The following is a 25,746-nucleotide window of genomic DNA, read 5'->3' on the forward strand; positions in this document are numbered from 1 at the left end:
AAAAAAGCGAGAATCAGTAATGATTGTGCCCACAGAAATGTCGAGGCAGGCGAGTGGCCTCTGTGCATCTTTAGGGGGCTCCAGGGCCTGGCCTCCCCACCAACTTTTCTTCCCAGAAGGCAATGTGCCTGATAGAAAAGAACTAGAATCAACAAGGAGAACTTTTTTTTTAAAGAATCAGAACTCTCTGTTCTTTTTTCTGCCTAGACTTGTTTTACTCCTTCCTTGTTATTCCTGGAAAAATGCTGTTGTAATCATCTCTTCCAAAGTGAGTTACTCTGCTCTGTCTTAAGGGGAAAAAATGTTCTTCCCCAAGGAACAAATAAAATAAATGCCTTCAGTCCTTGTTCACCAAAATTGCCCTGTGTCAGCTGAGATCATTCATCATTATCTCTCCAAGTCTTGACGGGCAAAATTTTCTTCACACAAAAAGTAACCAGACCCTGGGTTTCAGTGTTCACTTAATGCAAGCCAGTCCTTTGCGGTAAAAAATAAACATAAATCCTATCGATCTGTGTTTTTAATGGGGCCTTTTTCTGTCTTCTTTCAAGCTTTGCCACCGGCTGTGTGGTGAGTGGGGGAGACGTGCGGTGCTCCTGCAAAGCTGGGTACACAGGAACACAGTGTGAAAGGTAAGGTGGGCGCCCCTCCCCCCTCAGCCTGCAGAGGGGGCGGGGAGGGCTGTGGGTGGGGCTGCCAGGTGCTGGCGCAGAGCTAGGGGTGGGGCTGGGAGTTTGACTGAGGCCTGGAGAAAGGTCTCTTGGGAAAAATACAAGACTGCTCACCTAATAAATCATTAACATCGTTCTCTTTCCTGCTTTGTATGTTTCAGAAAACTGAGAATGAGGCACAACACATACACTCACCCACAAGTAGCTCTACCTACATCCCTCCAACACGCACCCCTGTGTACCTCAACCCCCAACACCTCCCTACCTACCCCTCTTCCACAATGATCTCTGCATACCCCCTATTTCTACATGTCCCTTCCACGTATCTCCACATACACCTGCCCTCAACGTATCCCTACTTACCTGTACACATGTACAACTTTCTACACTCTTCCATACACACACATATCCACAGCCCTAGCCTAGATAGCCACACACACACACACACACACACACACACACACACACACCCCTCTATCCCCACACTATATTTTGAACACGTTCAGGACAATGTGTGTCTTGTTTAGTTCGGAATCCCTGGTTCCAAGAATGGTACTGTTCACATAATAGGTGTTTGGTAATGTTTGTGAAACAAAATAATAAATGTTGTGGAATGGAAACTGTAAAATTAATGACAAAGGGCCACAGAACCAAGCTTTAGCTATTCACGGACAATTTTCATGATTAGCCACTATGCATAGGACACTGCCAAATACTGAGAAAGATATAAAAGATACTTATAACCTAGCTGAGGAGAAAGCACACACATTTTTGGAAAAGTAACAGTATGAAAAATGAATCATATGGTTTACATATTTTAAAATTTAAAATAACTTTCTCATAAAATCAATACATATTTATTATAAAATGATGAAATACAAGTGAGCAGAGAACCAGTGAGGGCCCCCCTACAACCTAGCCCTGTGCACCCAAACGCTTTCACATACAATCCTATTCATAATCATTTTGTCTACAGAAAGCCACTGTTAAAAAGCAGGCTGTTTGTTCCTACAGATCATTTCTAAATGTGTGAACCCTTAAAAAAAAAAGTAGATTCCTGTTTTACTTTCTGTTTTGACTTGTTTTCTTATCTAATACTATGTTAGTAATATCTTCCCATATCAGTAAGTATTCACTGATAACATCACATCAATGACCAAAAATTTCCACTGGGTTTCCATAATCCCTACTCTTGGTCTTGGAGATCCTTTTACTGTTCTCCATTTAAAGCAACACTAAAATTAAATCCTGGCAGCTTAATATTTGTGTATGCATATCCTCAAGGTATAATTGTAAAAGTGGATTCCTTGGGTCAGAGGATAGATTTTCCAGGCTTTTAATACTTTTTGCAAAATTGCCCTCCAGAAAAGTTTATATTCTTACAGCAGCAAAAGAGAATGAGTGACTACCTACCCCAATGGATATTGGAAAGGATCAATATTTTAAACATTTGCCAATTAGGGCCAAGCATGCTGGCTCAAACTTGTAATCCCAGCACTTTGGGAGGCCAAAGTAGGAGGATTATTTCATGTGATCCAGGGGTTAGAGACCAACCTGGGCAGCATAGAGAGACCTCATCTCCATAATTTTTTTTTTTTTTAATTAGCCAAGTGTGGTGGTGTGTGCCTGTGGTCCCCGCTACTTGGGATGCTGAGGTAGGAGAACCATTTGAGCCCAGGAGTTCGAGGCTGCAGTGAGCTATGATCGCACTACTGCATTCCAGCCTGGGCAACAGAAAAAAAAAAGGCAATTTGATAGAGAAAAATTGTATATCATTTTAATTTATGTTGTTTTGTTTAAACTTTAAAAGAGTTTGACTAATTTTTTTTTAACCGGAAAATGAATTCAACCAGATTTCAAGTAAGGCATAACCACCCTAGACTGGGGTTATCTGAAATGTTTATGGATAAGGTAGGACTTTGGTAGGTCCAAGGGGTGACTAGAACCCAGTAGAGCCAGAAGATGGAAGTGGGGGCAGGTTAGGTTGGGGAAGCAAGGCAGGAAAGACCAAGGGGCTGGAAGACACTTGCCATGTGTAGGAGGTGGGGACTGCCTTAGACTGGGGACACTGAGCAGCAGCCAAGGAGCCCAATTCTATGGCAAAAGATGGTAATGGAAGGTTCTTCTGTTTTCCATTTTCCATTTCATCAAAAGGAGCATTTCTCACACTTGCCTTACACTTATTCAGTTATTCTTTCAATGAAAAATATATGGAGGTCCTAGTATATGTATGTCTGGCACAGTGCTAAGTACCGGAGGCACATTAGCAAACAGCACAGACAGTGTCCTCAAGGGCTTTCCAGTCCAGTGGTGGACAGACATCAAAACATGCCATTAAAATAGCGAGAGATGGGAGAACTGAGCTAAGTTGAGCTGCAATTAGGAGGTGTATCCAACCAGCGAGAAGGGAAGGATGTGGGGAGTGGGAAAGGATTCTAGGCTCTGAGGTTTAAAAGCCACAGGGGACCAACACCTGGGAGAGGCATCCTAATTTCATTCTCTTTATGGCTCTTCAAAAACAATGAAGCATTAAACAGCAACAGGCTTGATGAGACATCCATTTGGCAGGCAAAATTTTTAATTAACAGTACTTCTCTCAGCTGATGTTTGTTATACTTGATGTCTCAAGAAAACAAGCTATTATTTCTTTAAAAAAATTTTTGAAGCTTTTTCGTGGATAAATGCCATTTTATGTCAACATTTTTCATTTGTTAGACACAGCACCCAGACATCATTCCTGGCACTAGTGATTAACTACACAATGATAAACACAAGGACAGTCAAGGGTGAAAAGTAGGAATATAGATTATGCAGGAGACTAGTTGGATAGAAGCCAGAGCGGCCAGCTGTGGGGAGGGTTTTGCTAAGGCTTTCCAGCCCATACATACTCTTACCCCCTCTTCTCCCTCAGACACACAGGGCCACAGATGACAAGCCTATTTTCTGCTCTTTATTTTTGTATCAATGTCATTCGTGAAATCAGGAAGTTTTACTTCAGTCCTTTGTTTTTAGCCACTACCATAAATTGAGAATAAGAGAACCAGTTATTTCTTGTAACCAGTAAGTAATGCTTTGCAAGAGTAAGGAAGAAGTAGAATCGAACTTCTTGAATATTTCTGTGATTTAAATATAAGGTACTTTGTAATTATGCATCTATTACATGGGAAGTTTAGATGTAGGTAAGAAAGACATCAAACATAAAGTATTCTAGAACACAGAGCTTCTGCATAGCATCATCTGTTAGGTAGAATACCAAGCCAGTCACAAAGTAAAGCCCTATTGTTAGTATATGACCACCCTGCTTAGTAGACTTAGATAGGCCACCTCAGCCTAGTTACCTTCTTGATTATTAGGGGATACATGGGCCTTCTGCTTTCTTATAATAATTTCAAATGATGCCAATTAGAAGATGAATATTTTGTCATGTCTTATAACGATAGCTACCCTTCATTGTCTGTTATGTGCAGATATTATGCTAGATTCTTTATTACATTATCTCTTATATTCACTGAGCAAAATAGGTATTATTAGTCCACTCATTTATTCATTCAACAAATGAATGAATATGTGCCAGGTGACCATAGGGATATATCAGTGAGCAAAACAGCCACAAACTCCACGTCTTCGTGGAGCTTATATTTTCATGGGGGCTGTGGGGGTCACCAGTAAAGAAACTGAAGCACAGAGGGTTACAGCAACAGCCCAAGATCACACTCGTAAGTAGTGGAGATAGGAGTTCAGCCAGATCTTTCTGATCCTTTACATTATATCACCAGTCTATCCATGGTAATACATTGGTGAAGTATATTGGAAGTACATGGTAACGTGTATTGGAATTGCCTATTTTTTTTTGCTGCAGTGCTTAAATTTGGGGAAATGAGGTAAATACCATATTTCCTTGAGTCTATCAAGTCCATTGATGATAAGACACCACACATCAGTTTAATGACAATTTGGGGGTGACTGGATGGGAAGTGGAACTTTGTTAATGGAAATATTGTAATTGACATCCCAACTCCAGGAGCATTAATATGTGCTTATTTGACTTTTTTTTTTTAAAAAAAACAATCGAAGAATCAAGGAAATGTGATCTTTAAACTTGTAAACCAGGAATGAGTTCTCGTTACTATACTATCTAGAATAACAAAGGCTCAGGGCCAAAGGTAGCAGCTGTAACTGTTCTCAGTTGTTTAAGAGTCATTATATATAGCACGGCAGCAATTAGTGCAAATATGAATTATGCAGACTTGACATAGTGCAGGCCAGGCACAGTGGCTCATGCCTGTAATCCCAGCACTTTAGATGCTGAGGCAGGAGGATCACTTGAGCCCAGGAGTTCAAGACCAGTTTGGGCAACATAGCAAGACCTTATCTCTGCTAAAAATTAAAAAATTAGCCAGGCCTGGTGGCATGCACCTGTAGTTCCAGTTTTTTGGGAGGCTGAGGCAGAAGGATTGCTTGAGCCCAGAAGTTCAAGACCAGTCTGGGCAATATAGCAAGACCTCATCTCTACTAAAAATTAAAAAATTAGCCAGGAATGGTGGCATGCACCGGTAGTCTGAATTTCTTGGGAGGTTGAGACAGAAGGATTGCTTGAGTGCAGAAGTTCGAGGTTGCAGTGAGCTATGATTGTGCCACTGTACTCCAGCCTGGACAACAGAGTAAGACTGTCAAGAAAGAAAAGAAAAGAAAAAGAAAGAAAGAAGAAAGAAGAAAGAAAGAAAGAAAGAAAGAGAGAGGGAGGGAGGGAGGGAATGGAATGGAAAGGAAAGGAAAGGAAAGGAGAAAAGAAGAGAAGAGGAAGGGAAGGGGGGGAGGGAGGAAGGAAGGAGGAAAGGAAGGAAAGGAAGGGAAGGAAAGGAAGGAAGAAATAATGCAATAGGAAATATTAAGAAAGTCCTCCCTCATTCAAAAAAATGGAAATTATATGGATCTTACTTCAAATTTATTTCAGTGAGACAATTCAAGGGGTAAATACCTCTGTATTGAGAAATATTCATTCTTGCAGATCTATGTCAGTCTTCCGCCCGTTGGGTTACAATATCCCAAACAGAGAGCTAGAGATTGAGAAAATTGGTTGGGATAAACGATGAGTTATTTTGGTGTTTCTCCTCCTCTCTATTTTGTGTAGGTGTGCACCGGGATATTTCGGGAATCCCCAGAAATTCGGAGGTAGCTGCCAACCATGCAGTTGTAACAGCAATGGCCAGCTGGGCAGCTGTGATCCCCTGACTGGAGGTAAGGTCGACCCATACTCCTGCTAACTTGCATTTATAAAGCTGGTATAGCTTAACAGCATAAGAACCCAAGCACACATCTTCAGGATGCATAATACACAATTCCAGCCAGCAAGCTGTCCCATTGTTTTGACAACCCTGGGAATGCTTAGATAGTATTTTCAGCTTTGGTGAATAACCTGTTTCAATGCACTTTTTTTTTTTAAAGTGAATTGTTTTTAAAACTTACCTAATTATAACCAAAATAACTTCAGATCCTACTTTGGTGATTTTGCTGAGATCTCCCTTTGATATTGTAGGGTTATTGTCTCATCAGCTTTCCTGTGTGTGTCTGAAGAAATTGAAATACTCTTTATCTTACAGCAGTACATGTTCTGGGATGTGGGTGGGTAATTGGGGTGGATTTTATACACCAAGAAAAAGATAATTAGCAGGAGTTAGTATGGTTTATTAGGAGCAACTTGGAACAAAAAGGAAGACTATCCTCTTCCTTCTTTGACAGAATATTAATAGGATTAATCAGGAAAATGCTATTGATGTAGTGTGACACCAAACACTTAGATAAAATCTGTCATCTTATACCTATGGACAAGTTGAAGAACTAAACCTTGGATATGTGGATTCCAGCTGGTCAAATGACTATTCCCAAAGGAATGCAGAGTAAATAGATTAATGCCAGTCTAGAATGGGGTATTTATTGTCATGCCTCAGGACTTCATCTTTGGCTCCACATTTTTTATTTGGATGGAAATATAGAAAGCATGCCTACCCGTTTATCAGATGACACAAAGTTGGGAAGAACAGTAAAGGGACCAAGGGAAAACTTCCCCTTCACCTACAGAAGGTTTACAGAAAATCAGCGGACAAAAGGCAGATTAATAGGAGAAAAGGCATACACAATTTTATTTTAATGCGTGTAACACAGGAGAATCACAGGACAATGATTACCCAATAACCCAGTGGGGCATAGATGCTTATGTACCCTTCTTCTTAGGGGAAAGAGAGATGCAGAAATGTGGATGATTTTAAGGGGAATGGTAAATGATTTTTAGGCTGACTCAATGGATTCAGAGAACATACAGTGAGGCCTGGGACAAAATCTTTTGGGCCCACAGAACAGACAATGGTTTGTGACAAGAGTCTGTCCAGGTGTGTTGACAGACTTCAATCTTTCTCCCTGAAATATGAGTTAAGTTAATGAAAACTCATGGAAGAAACCAGAAATAGTTTGTTTTCATTTTTGGCAAGTCTGAATGGCAAGTCTGAATGGCAAGTCTGAATATCTACCCATGGAAGATAAGTGGGTATAAGAGTAAAGTTTTTTCCGGCATCTGCTGGTCTCCAAGGGCCTTCAATTTAAAATAATTAGCCTACCAGGGTGCCATATTTTGGGGTCAAATTCCCTGGTCTTCTCTAATAGTAAGTGCCTCCCATGACATTCAGAATTCAAAAGGGCCTCAACAGTCTGGAATGATAGGCCAATTCAACCAGACAAAATGATGTTAAGGATAAGGGTGTGGTCCATAGTTGAGTGGAAAAAATAAACAAACCTTTAGCTATGTGATAAGTGGTAACTGGCTTAGTAGCAGGAGGTGTAAAAAAGCTTAAGGTTGTCATCAGCAGTCAGTGCAGGGTAGGTTAGAGTGTGGTGTGGCCCCTAAGATAGCTCGTACTGTTTTCACTGAGTTCCATTTGGTCTAAAGCCGGGGTCCATGGCACACTGCTCATGTAAGTCCTCACGTGAGAGTTATTTACGTCTTTAGAAGACAATAGAAGAGCTATAGTTGTTCAGAAAGAGAGTAAGACTCTGAAGGGATGTGGAACTGTGTCACACGAGGAAGGATTGACCAGGGCAGTGAAAGGAAGAGCTGGAAAGGACATGTTTGTTAGGCTGGCGTGTGGGAAACGGTTGGTCTTGTTCTCTGAGACATAAGGGACAGAACTTAGAGCAAAGAGTAGAAGCAAGAGGAAGCTCTATTTTAAATGATTCTAAGGAAGAAGTGTCTAATGTTTAAAGATGAAACAGATTGCTTTAAAAGGAGGCAATTTCTCCTGTCACTGGAAGTATTCAAGAAGCTTCAACATCACGCGCAGCTTATTCACCAGACTAATGCCTCTGCAACCCTCATTTCCCCCACGCCAGTAACAAAAATCAGCAACCTGAAATGAGGATAGTAACTATTTGTTCCCAAAATGGAAGAAAATGCTTATGTATGAGACTTGCTTATTCCTGTTAGAGTTTTGTTGTTGTTGTTTTTTATTCTTTTTTTTTTTCTTCAACTAATAATGGACACATTCCTTGGTGGTCAAAATGCAAGCTTGTTGGGAAAATTTCACTAATAAATCAATCATCCAGAGAAGCCTAGTCCCCCATAAACTATTCAGGGTGCTGTTGAAAATTGTCAAGGAAACAAGACCATGCTTGCTGGCCAGAAGCCATTTACAGACTAACTGAGGAAATAGAAGTATCGCAATATATACATATAAGAGCAAATGGCTGGGCATGGTGGCTCATGCCTGTAATCCCAGCACTTTGGGAGGCTGAAGTGGGTGGATCACCTGAGGTCAGGAGTTTGAGACCAGCCTGGCCAACATGGGGAAACCCCGTCTCTACTAAAAACACAAAAATTAGCTGGGTGTTGTGGCAGATGCCTGTAATCTCAGCTACTCAGGAGGCTGAGGCAGGAGAATCGCTCGAACCCAGGAGGCAGAGGTTGCAGTGAGCTGAGATAGCACCACTGCACTCCAGCTTGGGCGACAAAAGCAAAACTCTGTCTCAAAAAAAAAAAAAAAAAAAAAAAAAAGGTGAGTAAGGCTTTTTTTAAAAAGGAACCCATGATTATATATAATAAATTAAAATGTATACAAATATTTATAAAGGGAACATTGTCTTTGAGTGGCAATATCAAGGATGATGCTTTTATCTCGTTTTTCTGACTTCCCCATATTTTCCGTAATTAATTTATATTATTTTTTGCAATTAAAAGTAAATGTGGTTTAAAATGTCTGTATATACACACAAAGTGTGGAATATTATTGGCTGGTGAGAATAACAGATGTGAAAGCCTCTTGAAGCTTGTCCAGGAAAATGTTAAGCATAGAGTTTGCTGTTGTGACGCTAGATAGTTTGTTCAGGGGGAAGTGAGAGGACATGTCAACATCAGAATGCACAGCATGGGGAAAAGAGTACACGTGGAAGGAGTCAAGAATGCCCAGGGTTGACCAGCAGGCTTTACTGTAGCTGAGAACCTCAAAACTCAGCTTATCCAGCCTAGCCAATATAGTGAAACTCCATCTCTACTAAAAATACAAAAATTAGCCAGGCGTGGTGGCACGTGCCTGTAGTCCCAGCTACTCGGGAGGCTGAGGCAGGAGAATCGGTTGAATCTGGGAGGCAGAGATTGCAGTGAGCTGATATCGCACCACTGCAGTCCAACCTGGGTGACAGAGTGAGACTCCCCTGCTCCCCTCAAGCCAAAAAAAAAAAAACAACAAAAACTCAGCTTATATGTGCTGTAGTTGGTGGTGTGGGCCCACTGACATTGTATGCCCATCACTATCACCACATCTGTCACACTGTTTTGTAACTTGTCTGCCGCCCGTGTTTCATGGGACTGTTAAGTCACAGAGCAGCAGGGATTTTGTCTTGATATCTTTGTATTTCCAGCAGCTAGCATGGGGCTCCGGCACACTGTGAATGCTCAAAGGTGCTCAGTGAATGTTTGCCAATGTTCTTGAATGATGCCAGAAGCAGCATGAACATACAGGAGGCTCTCCAATGAAGAAAGCCCTAATGCGAATCATCGAGAGGCTTGATTTGATAAGAAAACATGGCCCTTTATAGAGTTGACATTTGTAGTGAAGGAATTGAATATATAACAGGGAGGCCACAAAAGCAGTTCCTGCAGTGAGCCTGCTGGGAGATGAGAAGGCTTCCTGGGCACTGGCATGGGTGAGGAAGGGAAAAGGAAGAGCTAGCGATGCTGGGTAGTTGGGAGTCTATTATTAGGTTGGTGCAAAAGTAATTGTGGGTTTTGCCATTACTTAAAATGGTGAAAACCACAATTACTTTTGCACCAAACTAATAAAACTTTGCAAAACTAGCTTTTCTGAAAACCAAGTTAAAGAGCAGATGAAGAGTAAGTTTAATAACAATGTCTTCTTTGGTTATTTTCTGATTTCAGACTGCATAAACCAAGAACCCAAAGATAGCAGCCCTGCAGAAGAATGTGATGGTGAGAAAAGAAAGCCCCTCCTCCTCCTTTCCAAGTTGTGGGGTTTGGTTTAAGATATGTGAGCCCCATGCTGGGTCATGCAGTTTCCAGTCTGGGAAAGTAAGGGTGGGAGGAGGTGGAAGGAGGACTACTTAGGGTCAAATCAGCTTCTCTCTGTATGACCTTCAGCAGGGGACCCTGCTTCTCCAAGCCTCAGTTTCATCATTTGCTAAGTTAACATGATAACTAGACCTACCTTATAGGGATATTAGGGAAGTGCTTGTAAATGTCTTATCACAATGCCTGGTAAATTGCAAGCATCCCATAGATGAAGGCTATTATTGTTTTCCTCATGTATAAAGTAAGCAACCAGTTGCATGGAATCTCCATTTCTAAAATGCTCCCTGGACATAGGGCTCTCCTTTTTTCAGAATCCGCATCCCTCCCTGAGAAGGCCAGGGCTGTGGTTGTCACCCATCATGATCTGTGTGCATGCCAGCTGGGCTGCATAGCACTTACGGTCTTTTCACAGTCCCACAGCTCCCCTCGCAGCACATTTGCTTTTGATTGTGGCCCCTACAGATTGCGACAGCTGTGTGATGACCCTCCTGAACGACCTGGCCACCATGGGCGAGCAGCTCCGCCTGGTCAAGTCTCAGCTGCAGGGCCTGAGTGCCAGCGCGGGGCTTCTGGAGCAGATGAGGCACCTGGAGACCCAGGCCAAGGACCTGAGGGTAAATCCCCTGTGGCCGAGGGTAGACACGTGGGGAGGACATGCTGTGGGAGTGGATTCTCCATAAGCAGGAAGAGAGAGGTTGACTCTTGGAAAGGCTCAAGGGTTGTCTTCCTTCCTCTGATCCAAATGAAGATAAGCGTTTTCCTGGTGGAAAATCATTTTTGTGAACACGCAAAATTAACACATCTAGGTGAACAATACTTACTGAACATTTCCAGGCGAATTTTTCTCATAGATCCTTTATTTCAGTATCTTGCATTCAGAAGACTCAAACACAGGTTTGTGTTAAATTGGTATTAACTCTTCTTTAAATGTTGGATAGAATTTTTCCAGTGAAGCCATGTGAGCCTGGAATTTTCTTTGTTGGAAGTTGTGTTTTTTTAAAATAAACCATGAATTTAATTTTCAAAGAATAGGTATGAGACTAGAGTATTTGGTCTATGTGTTTCTTCTTGAGTAATACTTGGTCATTTGCACCTTTCAAATAATGTGTCAATTTCATCTAAATTACCAAATATATTGACATAAAATTGTTCATAATGTTCCCTTATTATCCTTTATACATCTGCAAAGTCTATAAAGATGCCTTCTCATTCATTTTCTGATAATGATAATTTATATCTTATCTCCTTCTCTTAAATTATTTTGGCTAGAGTATTTTCAATGTTGTTGATCCTTTTATTTCATTGATTTATCCATTGTTTTTCTGTTTTCAATTTCATTGATTTCTGTTCTTATCCTTTTTTTTTTCCTTCCTTGTGCTTGCTTTGGGTGAAACTTGCCATTCATTTTCTGGTTTCCTAAGCTTATTTTATTGACTCAAAATCTTTGATTCTAATGTAGGCCTATAATCCTATCAGTTTTACCACTAAGCACTGCTTTAGCTGTATCCCACAAACCTTGCAATGTTATGTTTTCATTCTCATTCAATTCAATGGATTTTCAGATTTTCTTTGTGATTTTCCTTGTGACGTATCTGTAACCTGTGTGTTATTTAGAAATGTGTTGACCAGGCATGGTGGCTCATGCCTGTAATCCCAGCACTTTGGGAGGCCAAGGTGGGTAGATCACTTGACCAGGAGTTGGAGACCAACCTGGCCAACATGGGGAAACTCCCACTGTACTAAAAATACAAAAATTAGCCAGGCGTGATGGCACACACCTGTAGTCCCAGCTAATTGGGAGGCTGAGGCAGGAGAATCACTTGAACCCAGAGGCGGAGGTTGCAGTGAACTGAGATGGTGCCACTGCACTCCAGCCTGGGTGACAGAGCAAGACTCCATCTCAAAAAACAAAACAAAAACAAAAAACAAAAAGAAATGTTGTTTAATATCCAAATTGGGGAATTTTCCAGATAACTTTGTGTTACTGGTTTCTAATTTAACTCTTTCATGGTCAGAGAACATACTTTCTACGATTTCAGTCCTTTTAAATGTGTTGAGGTTTGTTTTATAGCTCAGAATGTGGTCCATTTGGGTGAATGCTGTATGTATACTTAGATGGAAGGTGGCTGAGAGGGTATCCTAAGAAGTAATAGAACCTATTTCCCTGAGGGGAAATAGGGGATGCTGTGCCCATGAATGGGGGCTAAAAAGCAGCCTGGAAACTGCCCAGTGCTCATCGTTGGGTGATGGCCATATGAGATCCTAGCAAAGCTACAGGGGTGGGACAAATCTACAGACCTGGATCTGTGCTGGAATGTTACATCCTCTCAACGCCACCATGGTATATAAATCCTAAACTGCCAAAGTAAGACCTGGTCCTAGACTGCGGGTCGGAGGTTCGAGTAGGGGTGGTGATAAGTATAAGAGCACTAGACAGGGCCCAGAGAGCACAAGAAAGGGGAACTCCCACCCAGAATGAGCCTGCAAACATTGTTAGCAGAGAAGTAATAAGAAAGACACCCAACAGAAGCAACAGTCAAGAGATGAGTTCACTTTGGATAAAATAAAAACAATAGGACAATCTGAAAATGACTTTGCAGAATAACACCCAATAGAAGGAACAAGAAATTAGGAAATTTGAGGGGGGAAACCACCAGAAATCAAACAAGAAGAGGTAGATAGGAAAATACCCAATTGAAAATCATGGAAATGAAAAAATACACTCATTGAAGTAAAATAATTCAGTAGATGAGATCAGCTCTAGTCTAGACACAGTGAACAAGGCTTTGGGGAAAGTTTAATAAGTACTTTTGGGTAGAGGGCTGATTCTAGTGACTATAGGTGAGTATATATAGCAAAAGATTATTCTAGAAAAATTATCCTTTTGGATAATTTTAGTCCAAGGTTTATAGGCTTAATATGGAGAAGAGGAGGGGAAAAGCATTTATGTCTTGAGGGAAAAAAAAAGGAAGCCACTGGCTTGCTTGGATTTCATCAACACGACCCTGTAGCCTTCACCGTTCTGCACACACGCTGTGTGCCACACCCTGTGTTAAGGGCTTTACTCAAGTCTCACAACCTCCTCATGAGGAACCTAGTGTTATTCTCATTATACAGGCATGGAGAAGCTGAGCAACTTGCCTAAAATCATGGTGGTTCTGGAAGAATTCAAATCAAGATCAAATTCTAAAGACCATGCTTTACCCACTCCACCTCTTATCCAGGTGTTCTGCTGACAATCTATATAATGACTTGCCTCCCTTTCCCCAAAGTAAAGTTAAAATAGAACTATCTTCTTGCCATATCACACGTGCGAAAATTAAGAAAGATTACGTATAAGAAGGGAAGTAACATTTTTGAATGCTCATGTGTACATGACATTTTAAAATACATTAGCTCACTTATCACCAAAGCCAACCCTGCAGCTAAATACGATAATCCCCAATTTACTAATGGAAGAGCAAGGCTTAGTGAGGCTCATGTATTATGTGGCAGACTAAGGGTTTGGACCTAGGCTTTATTTAAAGCCTGTATTCTTTTACCCAACACTGGTTCTGACATACATATTGAGGTAATAATATCACTTTTTCCTATAAACTTTTTCAATATATTAATACTTTTTTCCAAAAAATTGAAAATAATCACCATTCTAGATATTATGTGCAGCAGTGTCTAAGGGTCTAAGAGTAATGAGGCAATTTAGCCTAAAAAAAGGGCAAGGGGCCTGGATTATGGTCCTGAAGCAATCACTGATGGGCTATACAACTGTGGACAAGTCAGCTGACTTCTTTGGGCTTCCATTTTCTCGTTTGCAATATGAGGCTGTTCAGCTACACGAGCTCTGAGTTCCCTGTGGTTCTGTTGGATGAGATTCTTTGAATAGATTCTTAATGGTTCCTTCATTCAAGTAGCCATATGCACTGCTTTTAGTGTTGTCAGGTTAACTGCAGGTTTTAAAAAACTGTATTTATTATAGAATCTGGAAATTAATTAATCAGGTAAGTAGTATCGCCCTCGTTTCTATAAGTTTAGGTCATTAATTCAAGTGAAGTAGCTCTTGTCTCTTCACATTTGTCACATTTGCTACTTTATTTTGAGCCATATCACAATGTACATCAGAAAATAGATTCCTTATGTAGCCTATTTCAAAGAACCACATTTGTGTGTGTATGGAACTGACAATGGTCTTGCCAAATGATTCTTCATTTGTAACCCTGTTGACCAGGTTGATAGGACTTAGTCTTAATTTATACTTTAAAGTGACATTCATTTGTGTTTTATTTCCAGAATCAGTTGCTCAACTACCGTTCTGCCATTTCAAATCATGGATCAAAAATAGAAGGCCTGGAAAGAGAACTGACTGATTTGAATCAGGAATTTGAGACTTTGCAAGAAAAGGTAATGTGTTAGGTCCATTTAACTTTGCGGTTTTTTTGCTTTCGAAGTATTTTTATTTTTTCTCATTGACTTAATTTGCTGCTAATCAATTTATTTTTCATATAGGCTCAAGTAAATTCCAGAAAAGCACAAACATTATACAACAATGTTAATCGGGCAACACAAAGCGCAAAAGAACTGGATGTGAAGATTAAAAATGTCATCCGGAATGTGCACAGTAAGAAGAGTTATTAAGCCCAATTACATTTTTTTGGTTACATAACCTTCGTTGTACACTAAAAGAATTCCCTTTAAGATTTCAACATTATGAAAATAATCCCATAGTGATACTAAAAAACTAATATAAAATCTCCATAGAAGTTTCTGCCTTTTTTTTTAATTTTATTTTTTTAAGTAGCCTGCTGGAGCCCAGAATTCCCAGTTTAATAAACCACTTGATGTTTCCTAGTTCTCTTAAAGCAGATCTCTGGGACAGATGGAGAGGGAAACAACGTGCCTTCAGGTGACTTTTCCAGAGAGTGGGCTGAAGCCCAGCGCATGATGAGGGAACTGCGGAACAGGAACTTTGGAAAGCACCTGAGAGAAGCAGAAGCTGATAAAAGGGAGTCGCAGCTCTGTAAGAATGCTCCCAAATTCTTGCATCCAGTCCATTCTAATTGATTTGAAACATGATGTGCAGAGTGCAATGTAGAGTTCCCCGTTACAGGTGGAAGGCCTCATGGTTTCAGCAAATATTATTGTTAGAGCACCACGTGGTGAAAATTGGTAGCCCCCAGGAGACCCAGGTTACCAATGGGCTGTAGAATATAACAGCTTACCATCATGCAAAGAAAAAAAAAAAAAGATTCTTCTGAAAGTTAGATATGGTGACTGCATTTTTCTGATCCTTATTCACCTCTTTCTAGTTTTCTCATTACATCATTATCAATGGTCACCTCACCACTATTGAATTTTTGAATCACAAATTGATATTAGCACTACTACAGATTGAGCTTCCCTTTCCAAAATGCTTGGGACCAGATGTGTTTCAGATTTTTGATTTTTTTTGGATTTTGGAATATTTGCATAGACTTAATGAGACCTCTTGGAGATGGGACCCCAGTCTAAACATAAAATTTATTTACTTTTCATTTACATCTTATACACATATATTGAAGGTAATTTTATACAATATTTTTAACAATTATGTGCATGAAATGAACTTTGTGTGTGTGTGTGTGTGTGTGTGTGTATGTATGTAACAGAGTCTCACTCCATTACTCAGGCTGGAGTGCAGTGGTGTGATCCCAACTCACTGCAACCTTCACCTCCTGAGTTCAAGTGATTCTCATGCCTCAGACTGAGGAATAGCTGGGATTACAGGTGCCTGCCACGATGCCTGGCTAATTTTTATATTTTTAGTAGAGACAGGGTTTTACCATTTTGGCCAGGCTGGTCTCAAACTCCTGACCTCAAGCGATACACCTGCCTTGGCCTCCCAGTGTGCTAAGATTACAGGCGTGAGCCACCACGCCCAGCCTCTGAAACGAACTTTTGACTCCATTTTGACTGCAACCTGTCACATGAGGTCAGATGTGGAATTTTCTATTTGTGGCATCATGTCATTGCTCAAAAATGTCAGATTTTGAAGCATTTCAGATTTTGGCTTTTTAGATTAGGGATGTTCAAATTTGTATTACAAAAACAAAAAAAGGATATACTAGAAATTAACAGAATACATCAAAAGGTTTTGACTAGAGAAAATGCCTCATTAGTTCAAAACTGAGAAATATTAGTTTAGTGCATACTTTTTACAGATGCTGGTATTTATTCTTTAATAAAATGATGTATCAGTGGTTAATATATAGATACTAGCAGTTTTCTTGCTTAAATTTTTATTGTTCAAATTTAATATAAGTCTTGGCTTTTAATTGTAAGTAGGCAGTATTCACAGTGGAAGGAGCATGCACTTTACCCCCTGCAGCCAGCTCAAGTTCAAGTCCTGCGCCTGACTAGCCATGTAACCTTGGGTCAGTCCTCTCATTTCTCACAGGTTCCATCTCCTTATCTAAAACATGAGAATGATAATTTATTGTTTTCCTGTGGAAGTTAAATGAGGCAACGTGTACAGTGCACATAGCAGGTCTGTGTCAATGTGAGTTTCCTTTCCCATCCCCTCCAAAGTTCAAGGAAGACCATGAAATGAGTAGAAACTCGATTCTCCCCTTGTAGTCTTTATAACCCAGCTTCAGTATGCTCATCTGTCAAGTAGAAAACATGAAGTGATGTATTACAGTGCTGAACCGGATAAGGACCTGGCAGAAAACCCACCAGGGGGAGAACAATGGGCTTGCTAACAGTATACGGGATTCTTTAAATGAATACGAAGCCAAACTCAGTGACCTTCATGCTCGGCTGCAGGAGGCAGCTGCCCGAGCCAAGCAGGCAAATGGCTTGAACCAAGAAAACGAGAGAGCTTTGGGAGCCATCCAGGTGAGTTCACAGTTTGAAGCTACACACTTCCGTTAATAAGGATGAGAGAAGCAGGGATCTTTATTATTAATAAAGTGGCATAGCCAGGCACCTATCTGTACATCTGATTATACCACCTCAGACCCAGATCAGACAGGAACAAAGCATTAAGTGCAAAACCATAGTCGTTTCTAGTCTTCAGCTACCAGAAAAGATTCTGAACTTAAATCACAGACAAAGCAGTGTGAACTGCTTCACCTGCATCCCCAGCTGAAAGAGTATTGGAGGAATAATGTTGCCAAATAGATGAGAAATTAATATTGCTATAATTAATTCAAAGTATATATTATGTTTTTGGTAATTTACTTTTTGTGTCAGATATGTATACTTTTTTATGAACATAATTATCATAATCACCAGCAAAGGCATTTTAAGCCATAATCTGCTTTATAGGAAATAAAAGTACAGGCCACATACAGAAGCTGCAATGACAGAATTTAGAGCTCTGGATTTTGCAGTTTATATATATATATATATATATATATATATATATATATATATATATATATATTTGGCACCACCACGCCTGGCTAATTTTTGTATTTTTAGTAGAGATGGGATTTCACCATGTTGGCTAGGCTGGTCTCAAACTCCTGACCTCAGGTGATCCACTCCCCTCAGCCTCCCAAAGTGATGGGATTAGAGGTGTGAGCCACCATTCCCGGCCTTATAGTTAATATTTTAAATAGCGAACATTGTATGCTAAAACAATGAGGCCAGGTGCAATGGCTTATGCCTGTAATCCTAACACTTTGAGAGGCCGAGGCAAGAGGATTGCTTGGGCCCAGGAGTTTAAGACCAGCCTCGACAATGTAGTGAGACCCCGTCTCTACAAAATTTTTTTTAAAAAATTAGCTGGTCCTAGTGGCATGAGCCTGTAGTCTCAGCTACTCGGGAGGCTGAGGTGGAAGGATCGCTTGAACCCGCTGGTGCGTTAGGGACAAGGCTGCAGTGAGCCATTATCGAGCCACTGCACTTTACCCTAGGCAACAGAATGAGACCTGTCTCAAAAAAATAAAATTAAAAACAACAAAAATATGAGAGGTTATATAGGGTTACAAAACAACAGTAAAATCAAAGTTGAATAACACATGGCAGAGCCCAAAACAGAAGGAAGTTGGTAAATGAAAATAAATGATGTCTTAGTGGATGACTCTATGCTTAGCTCCCAAAGCCTCTTTGGATGGTACCATGTCTGTGTGCAGTTGCTGATTATGCCAAGGTAAGGGAGCAGGACCCAACTTTATAGGCCTCTGAACTCTGGCAGCCTTCCAGCCTGGCAGAGTTCAGGTTCTGTGTGACCTCTCGGTCAAGTGCCTGCTGTGTTCTCATTGGTACTGGCTGATGGTTGGTGATGATTTATTTACATAAAATCTTTTGGTCTGTTTCACAAACCAGATTTTGATAATATACCCATCTCATTGGGCAAGTTGACCCCTACTGTAGAAACCTTCTTCAGCAGTAATAGCAATTGTTTCATTGGCATATCGTTTAAGGAAACTATGATAACATACCTCCACTACAAAAAGAACTGATTTCCTATCACTTTGTGATTGCCTAGACAATGTTTAGGTTCAAGAAAGCATTCTGACTTTGAAATTACTTATATGCTATTGTCCCATAAATTTGTCTATGCCTTCTGATAATACATCATGGAGCTCAAGCAATTTTTTTTTATTTTCTCCAGAGACAAGTGAAAGAAATAAATTCCCTGCAGAGTGATTTCACCAAGTATCTAACCACTGCAGACTCATCTTTGTTGCAAACCAACATTGCGCTGCAGCTGATGGAGAAAAGCCAGAAGGTAGAGGAAATAGTCGTTCTCTAGAAAAATCTAAAAACATTTTAATTATATCGTGAGAAAACAATGAAATGGGCTGACCTACTTTTTTTTTTTATTAAAGTATAGTCTCTTAGATGGAAGAGAATATATTGAAATGTTAACAATAGTTCTTTCTTGCAAAAGAAGTATGAATGACATGTCTTCTTATGTTCATATGTATTACCTAATTTGTCTGCAATAAGCAAATCACTTTTGTGATAACAACAAAAAAATTATAATGCTATTTTTAAAATATCAAGCATACAAGCATTTATTAACAGAAGATATTTAAGACTTGATAAAAAAACTGACACAATTTCTTAGCAGTTCAATGGGGATTTTAAAGTGCCTTTTATAATAACTATTTCTAAGTCATAAAAAAGTTATTTGGTTTACTTCAACTTTATATTGATGATAACATTGTGCTTTTGTAAAGGATACTAAAGGGTTTCTCACCATAATGAGAATGTTCAAGATAGTGGTAAACCCTGGGGAAATATTACCAGTGCTACTGTCTGAAGTGACCAAGGATTAACTGGTATGGTAAATAGGCTTAGAAAATATAACATCTCATTGTTGCCCCTGGAAACACATCAGTTATGATAGAGTTTAAAAAATCAGCATCTACATTCTTTGCTTGAATTTATACTGTCTTTGTTTATTTGGAAAAAATAGGAATATGAAAAATTAGCTGCCAGTTTAAATGAAGCAAGACAAGAACTAAGTGACAAAGTAAGAGAACTTTCCAGATCTGCTGGCAAAACATCCCTTGTGGAGGAGGCAGAAAAGCACGCGCAGTCCTTACAAGAGCTGGCAAAGCAGCTGGAAGAGTGAGTGCATGGCCCAGGGGACCAGAAGGACACGTGGGCTGAGTGCAGCAGCTTGTCCTGAGACAAGCAAGGCCCTCGCCTGGGTTGGCTGGGTCTCCAGAACTGGGTAGAGGGCGGAGGGTGGGGTCAAGGCCAATGCCCCAGGCCCAAGTCAGAAGCAGAGCAGCAATAAGGGCACTAATTCCTGGCCACGTTCTTTGGGCACAGCTAGAGAGGCCATCACCTCAGGTATCCACTTACCAAATGAAATGGGAACGGGCTAGGCTCAAGTTGATGGCACCACTGTAGTCAAACCTGGCCGACAGAGAGAGACTCTGCCATCTCTTTATTTTATTTTATTTTTTTCCATTTCTTAAAAAAAAAAAAAAAAAAAGAAAAAAGAAAAAGAAGAAATGAAAAGGTTTGGGGGGATGTCAGCTGCTGGCAGAGGAAGGCTGTGGGGAGTGCCTAACCTGCCCTGTCTTCCAGGATCAAGAGAAACGCCAGCGGGGATGAGCTTGTGCGCTGTGCTGTGGATGCCGCCACCGCCTACGAGAACATCCTCAATGCCATCAAAGCGGCCGAGGATGCGGCCAACAGGGCTGCCAGTGCATCTGAATCTGCCCTCCAGGTGAGCACCTGTACCAGCAGCTTCTCCACATTTGCTGTGGAGATGGCTTATTTTTACATTTTCTTTCTGTGGGCTCCAAGGAATAGAAACAAAGCATTATTTTAAATCAGAACTTGTTGTATAGAATAGAACTTGCTCTAGATATCGGTAATTTCTGTATTTGACTATTTCATGTCTGTAGCACAGTTTTAAAACTATGTGTAAAACCAGATAGAAATTATACTGATTATCAATTTTCAACCTGAACAAATATTATATCCTATATCTTACCAGGTATGCTTTTATGCTGTGATCATTAACCAAAAAGAGACATTTTTGCAAACAACTTGCTCAGCATTTTCATCAGGTCATTTGGTCTTACATCTCGGTGTATCTGTGGAGTCCTGTGGGATCTTATATGCACCATATGATAATTCCTATATCTGAAAATAAATAACAAAATATTAAATATCAGAGTTAAGGGGGACAGGCCTTCCTGAATGAGCGAAGACTTTTCTGTCCCAAAGCTTGAAAGCCTGAAAACAACTAAGTTCTCTCCTCTGTTATTGTAGAGGTTTTTGTACAAATGACAGTGAGCAGCTAAAACAAGTGTCACGTAAGTTGTCAGTGTGCCACCAGAGATAGGCTCACCTCCCCAAGCCACATAAATCACATAGGTGTTAGGGCTACCTGGAGCCCTAACTGTATCTTTTAGGGAACAATCTAGTTCTAACTCCTTCCCCGTTTGAACTTCATCCTTAAAATTAAGGGCTTCAGACTAGGATAGATATCTTATTCCATATTTCCTAACATACAGCATTTGTTTAAGGCTGTTAAATCCTTTGCTTTCAGACAGTGATAAAGGAAGATCTGCCAAGAAAAGCTAAAACCCTGAGTTCCAGCAGTGATAAACTGTTAAATGAAGCCAAGATGACACAAAAGAAGCTGAAGCAAGGTATTAGGGGGAGTGGGCAATGGCAGGGATAGTCAGGATCTTTAAATGACCTCTGGGACCAGGCGGGGCAGCCCTAGAAGCAAATGTTGTTTTTGAATCTTAGTGTCAATGCAGATGATACCTTTTATTTATTTTATTTTATTACTATTATTATTTTTAATAGAGATGGGGTCTCCATTGCCCAGGCTGGAGTGCAGTGGTACAATCATAGCTCACTGTAGCTTTGAACTCCTAGGCTTGAGCAATCCTCCCACTTCAGCCTCCCAAGTAGCTGAGATTACAGGCATGCACCACCATGCCCAGCTAATTTTTGTATTTTTTTTAGAGGCAAGGTCTTGCTATGTTTCCCAGGCTGGGCTCAAACTCCTGTCCTTACGGAATCCTCCTGTCTCAGCTTCCCAAAATGCTGGGATTACAAGCCTGAGCCACCATGCCAGGCCCAGATAATACTTTTTAAATTCATGATTTATTTATCAATTTCATGTATCCACCCAATATTCTAAATATTCCCCACCCATCATATACAAAATTAACTAGAGCCTTATAAATATAAATAAATCTTGAGAGTGATAGGCCTATTTGGGCCTGGCCTTGGTGGGGAGGCTATTTTAATTTAACCCACCTGTGATCATGGCATTGGCAACCCTACATGTCAAGATCATTGGTTTGGGATCATTAGAATAACTGCTTTAAAATTTCTTAAGTCCTAAAATCTTTGCAACTGAAAGTCCCCAAAATCACTACTGCTGTGAAGCATGAGAATTTTTTAAGCATAAATTTTATCTCTGGAAAATTTTCATGTATTTTCCTTACTTATTTTTTTAAATAAACTCTCTCAATCTCACCAAATTTCTGTGTTTCAAAAATGCTGTTTCTTGTGTTTCTCCAGGCTCTTGTTGTCATCCATGAGTCCAAGGCCCTCATTCAGCCTCTTAGTCCTTTCAGAGGGATTAAATGATGCCTCTGTAAATTAAATTTCTCTCCTTTCTGCTTTCTTCCTTTCCTTCCTTCTTTCTTTCTCTCTTTCCTTCTCATGTTAAAAAATTAAAGACATGAAAAATAAAATACCAAAAAAGTACTAACATACAATCATTTGCCTTGCAAATTTCAATAATTCAGATTTCCTGGTATGACATCTATTGCTCTCTACAAAATTTGAGCTTCGAGGTAGGCTCAGTGTGCTAAATAAGGTTAGGATGCTAACTATGTTGCTATGTAAACCAGTCCTGGAATCAAAATTGAAGCCATGAATCATCAAGATGGTCTTAAAGCATTTGCTGGTCATTTTCGATGACCCGAGGATGGCAATATTATCAGCTAGGAATGTCTGCTAGCTCCCTTTCTTTCACAGAATTTTTAAAATGTGTCATTTTGGAAATTGACAGAAACAAACAGTGCCTACTTTGTGTCTGTATTTGCCTGGATGAGGCTCTTTCAACAACACCCTTTTCTTGTCCTCTGATGGAAGAGGATCCTTTCTGCATTATTAATTCATTCATTCACTCATATATTCATTTACTCAACAAACATATACTAATATTACACCTCAACTAGTGCCAGACACTACATTATGTGCTAGCACGTGGTAGTGGATAAGACAGATGCATCTTTTACTAAACAGAGTCTCTTACTCTGAGCAGATAAGAAGTTTAGCCTTCCCCAAGTTATTCAGCCCCTTTCTTTCTTCCTGTGTATTTCCAAGGCATTACCACAAGGCTCTGATTTGCTGCTGACCTCTGTAACTGGAGGATCCCAGAGCTGTGGGTCTGGGCACATGCAGTGGGCATCTCTGAGATGACCCCTAAGAAGCAAGTCTACTCAATGCTGTGCAGACACTGGCTACTTCAGGGGCCACAAATACCAATGGAGGATCAAAATGCACAAAGTAATTGCCTCCTGATGCTTTATTTTATTTTAGAAGTCAGTCCGGCTCTCAACAACCTACAGAAAACCCTGAATATTGTGACAGTTCAGAAAGAAGTGATAGACACCAATCTCACAACTCTCCGAGATGGTCTTCGTGGGATACAGAGAGGTCAGCATCTTCCTAAGCCATTGTGCTTGGTTGGCTTCTTTTATTGAACGTTTTAGATACTTATACCTCCCTATCTGTGTGTGCATTAGGTGATATTGATGCGATGATCAGTAGTGCAAAGAGCATGGTCAGAAAGGCCAACGACATCACAGATGAGGTGCTGGATGGGCTCAGCCCCATTCAGACAGATGTGGAAAGAATTAAGGACACCTATGGGAGCACACAGAACGAAGACTTCAAAAAGGCTCTGACTGATGCAGATAACTCGGGTATCAGGCGATCTCTGGCCAGGACATCTTAGCCATTCTCTCCATTGTTATGTGTTTTGGTCCATTTCCATTCTTCCCTGATAAAGTCTGATCTCAGAAACTAAAACATTAGAAAACAGCTCCACACGATATAGGATATATTCAAAGCGTATAGATATTCTGCTTGTTGGAAGGACCAGATGAGATTTTTAATTTTTAGAAAATACATTGAAAATGCTATTGGTTTTGTTTTTTACAAAGTGGAGATATATGTTTCTAAATCATGAGGCGTTGAATTATGATTGATATTAAGAATCAGAAAACAGGCTGCGTGCTGTGGCTCACGCCTGTAATCCCACCACTTTGGGAGGCTGAGGCGGGCAGATCACGAGGTCAGGAGATTGAGACCATCCTGGCTAACACGATGAAACCCCATCTCTAATAAAAATACAAAAAATTAGCCGGGCGTGGTGGTGGGCGCCTGTATTCCCAGCTACTAGGGAGGCTGAGGCAGGAGAATGGCGTGAACCTGGGAGGTGGAGGTTGCAATGAGCTGAAATCGCGGCACTGCACTCCAGCCTGGATGACAGAGCGAGACTCCATCTCAAAAAAAAAAGAAAGGAAAAGAATCAGAAAACAAAGATTTTTTTTTTCTTTCTGTAGTGGTCAAAGTAAAGGATATGGTACCCAGACTGCAGAATACAATTCACCATATACAGTAGTTCCTCCTTATCCTCAGGGGATATGTTCCAAGACCCCTAATGGATGCGTGAACCCACAGATAGTACCGAACCCTATATATACTATGTTTTTTCGATCTGATAGTCCAGACAGCTACTAAGTGACTAATGGGTGGGTAGGGTAGACAGCAAGGATATGCTGGAAAAAAGGAAGATTCACATGGGTGGGAACATATGAGATTTCATCATGCTACTCCAAACAGCACCCGATTCAAAACTTATGAATTGCTTATTTCTGGAATTTTTCTTTTTAATATTTTTGGACCATGGTTGATAGCAAGTACTTGAAACCTCGAGAAGTGAAACGATGGGTAAGGGAGGGACTACAGTAACTAATTATGACACATCCTGTTCAACATCTGGGGACCAAACATGTGACTTGACAAATACTGTCAGTAAGAACATTTGTAGTTAGCCTTTTCTTAATGTGCAATCTTACATTTCTATTTTCTAATCTCACCAACAGTGAACAAGTTAACCAACAAACTACCTGATCTTTGGCGCAAGATTGAAAGTATCAACCAACAGCTGTTGCCCTTGGGAAACATCTCTGACAACATGGACAGAATACGAGAACTAATTCAGCAGGCCAGAGATGCTGCCAATAAGGTGAGTGTGTCCACACGTGGCCAGTGGCCAAGGCTAGTTCTTTGATGAGTTATCACATTCATCAAAAATGAAAAAAACACTTATTCACTCAAGAATTGGTTGTCTTTCTTTCCCCAATTCTTTTGTTGCTTGAATATAAATATTGATTTTCTCCTGTCATCCTTTACAAGTGTACATGACCTTCATCCTTACATTATCTGGTATATCAGGATCCTGAAGCAATTTGCCCCCATTGAGTTTATTCAGGCAGAAAAAAGGATTTTCTTCCAGCCCTCAGTTTGTAAACTGTAATTGCACATTCAAGTAAGGGTTCTGTGGTCAGAATGTGCCAGTGTGGTACTGCATAGGACCTACCCTCCTATTGTAACTTGAAAGTTGTAGAATCCATCTTTGCTGAGGATGGAGGATTTAAGATTACAGCAGTTTTCCGTCATTGGAGTACTGATTCACCAGCCTTTCTTGTTTTAACCTGATGTTATTTGCTTGAATTACTGACACTTGTCTCTTAAGATTGGTTTTGTCCTAAAATGGCATAAATACAATTTCTTATATTTTCCAATAGCTTCTAGACAGCCCTACAGGAGCATTTTGGAGGGAAGGGGTTGGAGAGCCTAGTCAGAATATCACTGCCCTGGAGGCATCGTGCCCAATAACCAGGCTCACTATTACTTCTTTTGAGCCTCAGAATCTGCCCTTTCTTCTAAGAAAGCAAAGTATTCCCAACGTAAAAACTTGAACAGGAAAACAAAGAGCATAAGGCAAAGTTT

At 40.3% G+C, this 25,746-nt stretch overlaps 1 protein-coding gene across 4 annotated transcripts in view; it reads left to right on the plus strand.

Annotated features, from left to right (window-relative positions):
- The window catches only part of LAMA3 (laminin subunit alpha 3), a 279,433-nt gene that overhangs the window by 208,726 nt on the left and 44,961 nt on the right, over positions 1-25,746 (plus strand). For all 4 annotated transcript variants that reach the window (XM_054537712.2, XM_054537713.2, XM_054537714.2 and 1 more), the window contains 15 exons: positions 552-632; positions 5,803-5,909; positions 10,093-10,143; positions 10,705-10,856; positions 14,530-14,640; positions 14,746-14,857; positions 15,089-15,256; positions 16,916-17,112; positions 18,839-18,955; positions 19,649-19,803; positions 20,272-20,413; positions 21,245-21,347; positions 23,266-23,382; positions 23,472-23,651; positions 24,837-24,979. In XM_054537712.2, coding sequence (XP_054393687.2) covers positions 552-632; positions 5,803-5,909; positions 10,093-10,143; positions 10,705-10,856; positions 14,530-14,640; positions 14,746-14,857; positions 15,089-15,256; positions 16,916-17,112; positions 18,839-18,955; positions 19,649-19,803; positions 20,272-20,413; positions 21,245-21,347; positions 23,266-23,382; positions 23,472-23,651; positions 24,837-24,979 — 1,936 coding nt within the window. The remainder of the gene's footprint in view (positions 1-551; positions 633-5,802; positions 5,910-10,092; positions 10,144-10,704; positions 10,857-14,529; positions 14,641-14,745; positions 14,858-15,088; positions 15,257-16,915; positions 17,113-18,838; positions 18,956-19,648; positions 19,804-20,271; positions 20,414-21,244; positions 21,348-23,265; positions 23,383-23,471; positions 23,652-24,836; positions 24,980-25,746) is intronic.

The sequence above is a fragment of the Pongo abelii genome, chromosome 17 (genome assembly GCF_028885655.2).
Source record: "Pongo abelii isolate AG06213 chromosome 17, NHGRI_mPonAbe1-v2.0_pri, whole genome shotgun sequence".
Taxonomy (NCBI): domain Eukaryota; kingdom Metazoa; phylum Chordata; class Mammalia; order Primates; family Hominidae; genus Pongo; species Pongo abelii.